The 12,516-nt window shown below is 32.9% G+C and overlaps 1 protein-coding gene across 1 annotated transcript; it reads left to right on the plus strand.

The window, feature by feature from the left end:
- The first annotated feature begins 11,429 nt into the window (after positions 1-11,429).
- Positions 11,430-12,253, plus strand: LOC147401232 (uncharacterized). Its single transcript, XM_086442423.1, has one exon. It carries the CDS (start codon positions 11,532-11,534, stop codon positions 12,033-12,035), a length of 504 nt encoding a protein of 167 aa, XP_086298549.1. The 5' UTR covers positions 11,430-11,531; the 3' UTR covers positions 12,036-12,253.
- Positions 12,254-12,516: the final 263 nt, after the last annotated feature.

The raw sequence follows: 12,516 nt of genomic DNA on the forward strand, positions 1-12,516 counted from the left end.
CAAATTAAGATGAAGCTTATCCTAAGAATCTTCTACTACCAAATAAATGGCTTTAGGACTTTGGCTTCCTTATATGAACAAATCAAAATCGAATTTTATAAGATATTAGAAAAAGTAAAACCGCCCTAAAACACAAAATTAAAACATACCCCAATTTCAAGCTTTTAAGGTGCACACCAGCTTGCACTTTATTGGTTGGTTTTAGATTGAAATTCTCTCTATGATTTCTAATGCCCGCCCACCTTCAAAAGCAGGAAAAAAAACTATATTTTATTTGTCTTTGTCTGTCTCCATTGAGACTTCCCACCCCTCTTCACACATGTGAAAATAAGATAAAAGAGTAATTAGAGATACCCCTCTAGGCTTTAGAGAATATTTGAAAAAAAACTCCTATATCTAAAAGACTGATGAGGGTCTGTTTGATTGCCTGGAAAATGCAACGTCAGGAAATTTTAAATTTATCAAGAATTGTTATGGAAAATGAGTAGATTGGTTAATTGGAAATTTTGATTTTTAGTGTTTTTCTTGTAAATTAATTTCTTACCAATGTAATTTTCCACCCTAGGAGGGAAAATTGATTATCATCCCACTCCCTAGGAAAATGATTTTTCCACCTCCTATGTTAGAGAGCTGCTATTGCCACACCAATTTCTATGTAAATCAACAAAGAATTGTACACAGTTGTGTGGCATTAGCAAAAGTAGGTGTGGCAATAGTAGACCCCGGCTCAACTCTCAAGTGGCGCAGCTATTGGGCCTGTCAACCTCAACTCATTAACCCAAGCTCAATTCAAACTTGAGTTTCTAAACTCAGGTTGAGAAGTTAGCCCCGAGTGAGGTAGTTTTGATGGGTTGAGTGGATTGGCCTTGTTGAACAAGAGTATTTTTGTTTTAATTAGCAAAGATATTTTATAACTTAAACAAGAAATACAATTAGTATATATATATAGAGAGAGAAACTTTATATCTTAAATAAGAAATAATTAAAAAATATATATAAAATGGATATAAAAACATTTGTTGATTATTACATAGTCTCGGATTCGAGTTGAGTTGAGTTGCCCAAACCCTCAACCAGAATTAAGGTCAAATTGAGTTATTTTAACTTAGGCTCAACTCATATTTTATATAACTCGTCCCAGGCTCACCCATTATTCGTGTTGATCTTGAGTCTGCCCCTCCAAATTGCAGCCCTACTCCCACCCCCCCAAACTAAAACTCATAGTTTGAAAAATGAACTTGACTTAGACGTCCATTGAGTGAAGTTAAGTCAATAATTGGGGAGTTGACTTGACCAAATCAAGTAGAATTATATTAAATTTATAAATATTTAAAAATAATCTTTAATATTTTATTTTTAAAGTAGTTGAAGCAGGCCTAATTGCCAAACAAAGGCTGAAAATGGTTTGGCTTCTAAAAAGGATGGATAGTGATGTAGGACCAAACAAGGATCCAAAATTTATGAAGAAATTAGGTAGAAGTTGTCATGATAAATCCCCAAACATGGGACTGTCGGTAGTTTTGAGTAGGATGGATCAAGAACAATATGAGGACCCAAAATTATAAATAAAGTTGGTGAGGCAGACCGAAATCTTCGCTAGTTAGGTCGAAAATTCATTATGTAAATTTTAAGAATTATTCCAAAAAAATATCATTGCTCGATGATGCTATGGTTTGTTTCTTATTTAGTTTCGATCTTGTATCAGTTGGGGTACGATTTGGTGCAGTAAGAATTTGACGGCTTTCAGTTACTTTAAAAAATAATTTAATCTTTGTTTATTCTTATAATTAAATCAAATATATTCCTTTTCAAGGATATTTATATAAAAACATGATTTTGGAGATTGTTAACGTCTAAACATTATTTGAAAACTAAAAATTTTGACAAAAAAATTTCACGGGCTAAAGCTTCCTTTTTCTCGTGTGGTCACAGAACCTCAAGCAATCTGCACCACTATTTGCTTGAGTGTACGAATGACCACGTTTGTCATGGAGTCGTTAATAGGAAATATCCTCAACGTGGTGCCACACCAACAAGTTCTGGTGTGACCACCTGACATGAGTGTAATTTTGGAGACCCGCTGAGACCACACAATGTCACTGGTCCACGTGTATTGAAGGGCATCGTAAAGTTACAAAAATACTCACATTGGGATGCTCTTCGATCAATACAAGTGAATCAAAGAGAATATGTGGTCTCAATGAGGTCTTCAACATGTTGATCTCCAAGATTGTAGTAACGGTGCATGACGTCTTGACCTCCATATGGTGCCATGTCGTCAATACCAGCCAAGTCGATCTATACCTCAATTTAGGGCTAAAAATAGATCAGTTTGGTATCAGATCAATACCACTCAAACATCGATCTAATTTTTTTTTTAATTATGTATCCGATCCAAACGGATTAATAAATATGTGAATCGAATCTAATCCGTTTCATTTCATCCTTAATCCAAAATTGATCTGATCCGATCTGAACACATGCCTTATTTTCTAGTGATCAATATTAAATTTTTTTTTTTTTTTAAATCTACTTTCCAACTATAAATAGGAAAATCAAAAAGATTAAAAAACATTTTATTTATAAGTATTTAAATGAAACTAAGAATAATAAAAGAATGATTAAAATATATTTGGATCATATTTTTTTCAAAATGGATTGTAGTAGATCCGATCTGAAATTATTTCGAATCTAAGATTTCAATCCGAATCTAATCCAAAAACCTAATTTTTCATGTTTTTCAGACCGGATCGATTCAAACCAGTTCGGACTTGGAATATATTACATATCATTGCCAACCCTACTGCGATCCCCATCTACATTTGTCAACCCTGATTGGATCCGAATGCAATCCACCGACAACCCTTAACGTATCTAGGTATCAAATGTACACTAAACACGTGAAGCCGAACCTTCGATCCTTTCTAATTGACAAATTGAGATCAAACAATCCTAAAAATCTTCTACTACCAATGGCTTTATTTAGGTCTTTAGCCTCCTTGTGAACAAATCAAAACCTCACTTTTCAAGACATCTGGAATAAACAGAAACAAACACACATCTCCTTCCATGAAACAACAACTTCAAGCTTTTCAAGTGCATGCCAGCTTGCACTTTAGTGGTGTTTTTATTATTATTGAAATTCTCTCTATTTTCTAATTCACACCTTATTATATTTTATTAAAAGGGAGGAAAAGTAGATCTCATTTCTTTGTCTGTCTACATTTGCACCATCACTCTTCACATTGTCAAATAATATAATATACGTTATTTCAAGCATACACCTCCAGGTTTTGGTGAATATTCGAAAAAAACGTGTGTACAAACAAATAGAAGTATCTCTAGGCCATGGTCCTTTCTAAAAGACTATAATGACATAAATGTCCTCGCCATCCATCAATCGTTAATTAGAAACCCTTGGTTTTTTTTCAAAAAATTCATTATCTTTAAACTTTTCAATCTCTAAGGCATTATTTAAACCTATTCCACCTTCTCTTCAATTTCTTCAAACTTTGGTTTTCAAAAAATTCCAATCCTACCCTTGTGAGAGATTTTCGAGAAAAAAGTAAGAATTTTAATTGAAGATTGAAGATGAGGGTATTTAAGTTATTTTGCATTAATATCTCACAGAATCAACTGGTCAATAAGATATTTATTAGTTTGAAAATACAAGGAGTTATCTATAATATTAATCAAACTCAGAGGGTACATCTAAATTATGCTATAATAAACAATAGGTATCAACTCCCAACATTGATATAATCCTACTTATTAGGAGCATCTTTTGCTACTTTAAATATGAACCCCCCACGTTGGAAACCACATTAATCTTTGAGGCCAAAGGCATCCACCCTTCCCACTACCTAAATATAAAAAAATTATATAGTGACATACAAGATCATTGGAGAAACATATAGAAAACATTGTTTATGTTTTTTTTTTTTGCCCCCCTCCCCCCCTTTCGTTTTTTTCTTCTACTTTTTAACTTTTTCAAATCTTTTAAGATATGGTTAAGAGATACTGATTACGTATAAAAAAACCATTATAATTAAATTAATGATTAATTGACTTGACATCAAAGGTCGAAAAAACTTCAAGCCCTACCATCATATCATATGATATATACTTTTTTAGTTCCATAATGAGTAACGAAGCATTGTGGTTTTAGGGACCCATTCGGGTGTTTGAATATTATTGACATTATTATTTTTATAGAATTATGGCACATATGGAAGGGTAATAATGTCAATGAGTCAACCCACCAGGGGTTAGTTGAGATGATAAAGCATGACTGGGTATGCTCCCTAGGTCGTGACTTTGAGTCTCTGTATGTCCCTCCACTTAAAGTGACTACTTAATTACTGTAACACATGACAGGGTGGGATGGTACATGCGGCCCCTAGAATACTAGTCTCACCTAAGGATACTCCCTAGGCTACAAAAAAAAATGTCAATGAGTTGTAATGAGCCAAGAATAAGAATCAAGTGTATGTAATCTTTTTGGTTATTGTAAGCTTTTATTTAATTACTAAAATAAGTAGTTTCGAAGTTAGAATAATGGATTCCGAATTCAATTGGGTGTGTATATATATTAAAAAAATAAAAAAAATAAAATTATGTCACTAAAGAAAGTTGACGTATCCTATCCATCAATTTTTATATTGATTAAATGAATCTTGTTCTTCCATTCTACTCTAACAAGAGAAAAATCTTTTGTTGTTTAACTCATATTTGCTTTCATTATCTTTATCCACACCCATTTGAAATTTTCTCTCGTTCTTTCAGAAAAAATCCTAAACCCTAAAGTGTTTTCATTTAATAAGTCCAAATCATCTCAACCAATTATTATTTAGTTTGAATACCACACTACCTTAAAGTATAATTAATTATACTTTAAGAAAGGGTTCGATTTCCAATAATTTCATTTTTTTTTTTTTTTAATACTGGAATAGCTAATCCTAGAATCAAGATAATGAGTTCCAATTGTGTTCGAGAATCAATTAGTTGGATACCCATTAGCACATATATACTATGGATCTACCATTAAATTGGTCAAAGTATGCCTTAAGTCTTCCTATAGGCTTGATCTCAACATTGTATTATAAAATTATAAAATATATTAGATGAGATTAGAGGGTTTTAGTATAAATTAATTAATAACCCTCATTGCAACAATTAATTAAGTGAAGGAAGCAACCAAGACCACGTGGAATCCATTGATGGTCATGTTACACGCATAGTGGTTGAGGCATCAACATTATTGAAGCGTAAAACCGAATTTTTCATGCCTAAACTGGAAATAAATATGGATTATAATTGGATCAAAAGATTGCCAACTAAGTCATTAATGGGGGCACAAAACATTGGCAGGTCAAGTTGACATCACAAGCCCATTATCTTATGTTATCTACCAAGTTAGCACTACCTTGCATGTACTTCTACTCATAATATTAGGTTGTTTTACACATGGGTTATCAACATAACTCTTAATTAAAAATAAAAGGGTGAATTATCATTTCGTAAGTTGAAAATGAGTTATTTACGATTCTGACTCACTGTTTATTTTAATTACCAAAACGTGAACAATCATGTTTTCATTAAAAAATATTCAAAACGAAGTGACTATTTTGTAGGTTTAAAAATGAAATTGTCATTTTAAAAACATCCGAATTCATTGTCGTTCATGTTTTGGTAATTAAATGAACAGTAAGCTGAGATCGTAAATTCATCATTAATTAATCATTTTTTCGTAAATATATCAAATTTAAAAAAAAAAATTTGCATTGTTTGAAAGCCCAATTTTTTTTTTAAATTTAATTTAAAATTTTCAATAAAAAAAAAAAATCCTTAAAAAGAATTTGGCTCTTGATGGAAAGTTAGGTTGAATGTCAGTCATGGGCATTGGACCCACAATTTATTGGTGTCATTTGTACTTTTGTTGGTTAGTAATTAGTGTAGGAAGGCGATTTTTGAGACCATGCCACGGTATCAACACTCCCAAATCTTACCTTCTTTGCTAAGTTATCAACTTCACTTGAGGTTGGGGTTCAAATCCAACATATCTATCAAGGGTTTTGTTAACTTGTGCCTTACGGACACACGCTAAGATGCATTAAATACACCTCCAACATTATTTTACTACCGAAAATGCCCTAAAAAAATCTTACCTATCAAAAATATCTTCAAATGATTTCTTCCAAGGTGTTTTAAATGCGTCTAAACATATGCCTTTAGAACACATGTTAATGGAACCCCAAAGGTTGGTGAGATGGCCAGGACCACATCTTAGGAAGTAGAGGTCTTGTGTTTACATCGATCCTTAGGGATTTATCTCAAAATTACCTATTGCGTGAGAGGGAAGGGGATTACACGTTCTCCGTCGAGGATTAATTGGGTACTCTAAGAGGTTGAGACATCTAAGTACAAAAACAAAGAAATAATCAAGTACCCTCTTAAATCTTATTTATATTTTACCTTAAATAAGGGGAAAAAAATCAGAATAGATCATCTAATTTGTCAATGGATTGTATTGATGACCCAAAACCCTAAATTTGGGACCGTCCAATTTATTAATTAGGGCATGGATATACGTATATGACATGTTCATATGTCATCATCATCTCTCCTATTCTTCTTCCTTGTCGTGGTCATCATCTTCGCTACTTCAAATAATAAAAATATATAAAATCCAAATTATATGCACGATTTAAGCCGGACTAAGAGTTAAAATATTTAATATTTAAATTGATTTATGTCAGCATAACCCATCTTGATTATATTAAAACAATGAACACATGCTTACAAAGAAGAGATTAATAAACATATAAGTTAAAATCTGAGATGATGGTGTGAATTTCCTTTTGTTTATTAGAGTCAGAAAATTATTGAAGAGTTTCCAAGGAAGACAACCCTCATTATACCCGTGGGGTGGGCTGGAAATTTTGTCCTCTTCAGCACAATCCACTGAGAAATTCTTCGAAAAAATCAATTTAAGTCTTTTAAGACATTTTTATTGGACTAAATGGAAGTCCTTCATTGAAGAAAGATGGATTCTCATTTAGGTTTTATCTGGGCCCTCCCTATTCTTCTTGTCCTTTTTCAAAGTTTTGTGATCTAAATCTTTAGTGTAATCTAATCTTTTGATAGGCAAATTTAAATAATTAACTAATCGAGAATTACTATAACGTTTTGTTACATGTGAATCTTTATCCTATACTCCCAGGTGTTGTTTTGTAAAGCTAATTCCATTAGTCTCTCTGCAACATCATTTATTTATCCCATATAGTGACTGTAGATTTTGATCACCTTAATAACATATCTAGAAGAAATAAAAAAAAATTATGGATGCAAAGGAACAAATCAATTGGGTTTATCGGATTTATATCATCTTGCCTGGTATGTGTGGTTAGTGGGGTATCCTATGTACCTGGGAGATTTGAGCAAGATATGGTGTTCTAAGAGGCCAATTGCCTCGCTCTGCTAGTAGGCCCTACAACTCCCGAGGGTACTTGGGTGTTCAGACATGGAGCGTTGACTAAAAGGTTCATGTACAAAATTATTGAAATCAACCGATTATTATTGAGTTTAAAACTATACATCCAAATAATTGACAAACTTGGGGGGCGGGGAACCATACTTGATTCTTGGATCACCCAAAATTTTACTCTCTCGTCTGAATTTTTTTTATATTTTAATAACAAAATTTATATAATAAAAAACTAATTATTTACATATATTTATGTATAGAATATGAAATTATACTTTTGTTATTAGGTAAATGGGTAATCAGGTAGGATATGACGTATATTCATACCCGATTGTACAAATATTTTGGGTAAATGAGTATCAAGTAATATTATCTGAATTCTTAATTAGATAGAAAAACCTTGTCCATATCTGATTTATTAGGTCGGATGAGTCAGGTATTATCCAATCCATTGCTAGTCCTATATTAACACTTTTCTAGAAGAGTTGTGATTTTATGACACGCCCGCATACGCTCCTTGACATGGCATAGACCAAAACCATAGATATTTTTTTCTCGAGATACATAATTGCACATCCCCATAAATATGGGAAATTGTGTATCGCAAGGAAAAGATCTATGATTCTAGCCCATGCAACGTAAGGGGGAGGGGGGGTGTTCAGAAAGTCATTATTCTTTCTAGAATCATGATTTTGTGATGATCATTCCACTTGAGAGTGCCTTGTGGCATACTCTCTTAGGCCCAACCCCACTTATCTTAAATAGTCAATCTATGTCTATCACTTGCTTGACAAATACACAAAGAGTTGTCTATTTAGTGATAAACATTAGATTTTAGCACCCAAAAATGAAAAAGATTTGAAACGAGTAAATCAAAACATAAAAAATGTTCAAATCTAATAATAAAATCCATTAATCAAATTGAATTTTAATATATTGTTCGACGAAAAGATTAGTGGACCTAAAAGATATTTCACAAGATATTGTAAAAGATCACATCATGCTTATAAGCTAAGTTGAATATCAAATTTGTAATTGGGGTTTGTTTCTCGTATTGACGTAATCATATACAATGATTTGTCTCATTGACATTTATTCAATACACCTCTATAATCTAAAAGTACATTCATTGAATTTGGATCAGTATCATCGAACTCTCTCCTACTGTATTGAACTTATCTTCATCAATTAGGACAATAATTACTATCATTATCTAATAAACCTAATACAAAAATCATAGGAGAATCATCGACAATCAAATCCAAAATTCAAAATCCTTCTCATCTTAAAAAATGATTAACTCCAATATAAACTTATTCATCCTTTTTGGACGAAATAACAAAAAGAATTCAAGAAAATTTAAAAATAAATATTTTGTAAAAACAATCAAAAGAAGAATTAGAATAAAAGAGTTTTTCTGATTTTTCCTCTACAAATTCTAATAATAATAAAAATATAGAATCCCAATTTATAAACGACAACGAAAAAATCTTTCAAATAAATAAAATAAAAAAATCAAAATATTCTCGAACTTGAGCAAATTTTTATTCAAAAACAAAAAATTATTAGATTTGTCTAATTAGTCATAAACATTAAATTTTAGTTCCCAAAAATGAAAAAAGATTTGAAGCAAGTAAATCAAAACATGAAAAATGTTCAAATCTAATAATAAAATCCAGATTGAATTTTAATATATTGATCAACGAAAAATTAGTGGATCTAAAAGGTATCTCACAAGATATTGCAAGGATCACATCATGAATATAAGCTAAGTAGAATATCAAATTTGTAATTGGGGTTAGTTTCTCATATTCACGTTATCATATACAAATGATTAGTCTCATTGACATTTATTCAATGCACCTCTATAGTCTAAAAGTACATCCATTGAATTTGGACCAGTATCGTCGGACTCTCCTCTACTGTGCTGCATCGTGTCCAAGCAAATGGGTTCGCTTTTTTGGTTCACACTAAATTCGTGAAAAACATTAAATCCCTGTTGGTGTAACCCCTGATTTGGTCAATTCTATAGTTCCCCTCTACTAGTCGTTTTTGTTCTTATTAGAGATATCTCTTTTCACATTATTTACATGCTCCCTAAACCCATATCTTCTTCTTTGAGACTAATATAAATGACTTAAATAACCCCTATGAAATTTCCTTTATGAACTGGTTTTGTTCTAAAATAGCAAATCATGAACTTGAATTCAAAACGATTGAATCAGATAATATTTTTTTTTCTGATTCGATAAATTTATTTTTAATGAAATCAATAATCCGGTACTAATAAGAATGAAACTTAGGTATATAGTATTATCACCCAAAAACTATCAATTAAACTAATGCGTGTGCATTAATTTTTTTAATCATGATTTTTTTGACACACCCCTCTGACATACGTCCCCTGACGTGGTATGTATTAGAATCATTAATTTTTTTTCTTGAGATACACAATTGCATATATTTATAAGGATTATGATTGTGTATCCGGATAAAAAAATCTACGACTCTATCCCATGCCACGTCAGGACAAGTATGTGAGAGGGGGATTAAGAATAATACACAAAGATGAATGGGATTAAAAATTGGGAGTAGGAATGCCCCAAGAAGGAAAAAAAAAAGTATTCCATGGGAGCACATAATAGATGATGATGGCGGCGTCCAAAAAGCATACTTGTAAAACCCATGAAAGGCGTTAGGGTTTGAATAAGAAGCGGATATGGATATGTTTGTTAGACCCAGAACCTCAATAAAAAAAAAAAATTCTTTGGATATAAATGGTGTGATCTCATTGAACCAATAAAACGCACTTCTAATGGCACGAGATTTTATAAACTAACTTTAATTTAGCTTTGAAGAAAGTAAGAGTAGTCCCATGGTTTACGCTTTTGACAGGTTTTATATCTCCAACACACAACTTCTCCTCACCTCACCTCACCAAGATCCTTAGACCACGTTCAATGTCAGACCCTTGTATGGTTCCCCTCTTTTTTATTATTTTTATTTAAATTCATTAATTAATAAATAAATAAATAATCGATTTTTCAATAGTTTTTGTTTTTTTGTTTTTAATCTATGAACCACACTCGTGCAAGGGCTGAGTTTATCTCCATCTGTCGGACTTATTATACGTCCACATACACGGCAAAACACATATCTAACACGGATGACGTGGTGATAAAAACATTGAACCATAGATCTATTCCGTCGAGATACACGTGAAAAAGATCAAGAGTTCTGTACCCTTGCCACGTCATCCGTGTACCAACCGACAACGTTTTGCCACATCGATTTTTCATTAGTCATAGTGGAAACGTGGCTCACATGCAAAGGAGATTTCACAACTTAACTGGTCCCACCAAGGAGACAACGGTGCCTGTATATCACGACATGTGATATATGCCACGTCAATAGATCGTAAGGTCCACCATGGCTATACTACTAAAAAGACGGAAATACCCCCAGAATTGTTTCTTTTCTAAACTGATGGTAACGCCTAGAGATTTTAAAGAAGGTTAGGTGTGGCAGGCCACTTGACCCGGATCCCCAATATCTCGTTTTAAAAACTAAAGTGAAATAAATGTCCGTTTTCTCGCTATCTTATTATCTCCAACGTCTCTTTTTTGTATTTTCGTTAAGTTTCAAAATATCATGAGAAATAAAAATTTATTGGGAGAAATTATACGATATATTGAGACAGCGGATAGGCCACTTGTCCAACGCACCTCGGGTACGGCTCCACATCTCTCATTAATTATCTTTTTCTTTTTTGGTTCTCCCATTTTTTATCTTTTTCCTCATTTCCTACGGTACCCATTCCTCATCTCTCTCTCTCTCTCTAAATCTCTTTCTCTCTCTCTCTCTAACATGTCTCTCTCTCTAATTGTCTTTCTCTCTCTTGTTTTGACCGGTACTCACCACTCCCCTATATAATCCTTCGATCCTTAGTTTCTTTTCTCAAGGCGTTGTTTGGTCTCATTTACACCCTATTTGAGTTCTTTTTTAATATATATATATTCTTTAGGGTTTCTTTGCTGTCTCTTTAATGGCGGAAACATCTCTAAAGCGTGTAAGAGAAGAGACAGAGGTGGAGATAGAGGAGAAAGAAGAAGAAACAAAGCGTCACAAGTCTTACAATCAGATCCTCTCTCTTCTTGATGAAGCAGATGAAGAAGCACCAAACGAGGATCTCTCTTCTCTCATTACTAGTCTTCAACAAGAGCTCTCATCCGAGCCTAACTCCAACCCAAATCCCGAACCTATTCTCCTCGATTCTGGTTCGGACGATATGGTTAATTTTGACCTAACTTCGTCCTCTTCGGTAATTTTTGAAGATGAGGAGGAGAAGGAGAGGGTTATAAGACATTTGCTTGAAGCTTCAGATGATGAGCTTGGAATTCCTCAGAGTGAAATTAGAGTGAATGAAGAGGACTATGAAGGAATCAACGGTGGAGGAGGAATTGATTTTTCTTTATGTGATAGATTGTGGGAATTAGAGGATGAAACTGCAAATTACTACACCTTATTACAGTCCGAGTTGTTCATGTAGTAAAAAGTTGGGGTGAAAGAGTAAGAAAATTAGAGAAAATTAGGGGAGATTTGTAGGATTTTGGGGCTTTTTTTTCTTCTTTTAATTCTCTTGTTCTTTTGTAAAATATGGAAACTCCCCCTCGACTTTTTAAACCCAAGAAGAAGAAAAAAAAAAGCTAATCTTGTTATCTCTCCATGTACCATTGTTAGTCTCCTTTAATTTATTTTTCGGTTATCTATTGGGCTTTGAATCAGGTGGACCAATCTTTGTCCACTAGATGCAGTACTTCATATTCCTAATTAGGAGCATTTTATGGAATAAATAAGAGATTATATATTGCCGCACCAACTTTTGCTAACGCCACCTCAATTCATATGTAAAACAAAGAATTAGTACACATCTTTGGGTGGCGTGAGCAAAAGTTGGTGTGACAATAGAAGCTCTCAAAATAAATAAGCTATAATGCGTGTCACAGTGTGAGCCGTACACACTAACTAAA

Source organism: Akebia trifoliata, chromosome 5 (genome assembly GCF_017979445.1).
Source record: "Akebia trifoliata isolate Shusen 1 chromosome 5, ASM1797944v1, whole genome shotgun sequence".
Taxonomy (NCBI): domain Eukaryota; kingdom Viridiplantae; phylum Streptophyta; class Magnoliopsida; order Ranunculales; family Lardizabalaceae; genus Akebia; species Akebia trifoliata.

Excerpts from the sequence above, each read along its gene's own strand:
- LOC147401232 (XM_086442423.1), top strand. The coding sequence starts at position 11,532 with ATGGCGGAAACATCTCTAAAGCGTGTAAGAGAAGAGACAGAGGTGGAG.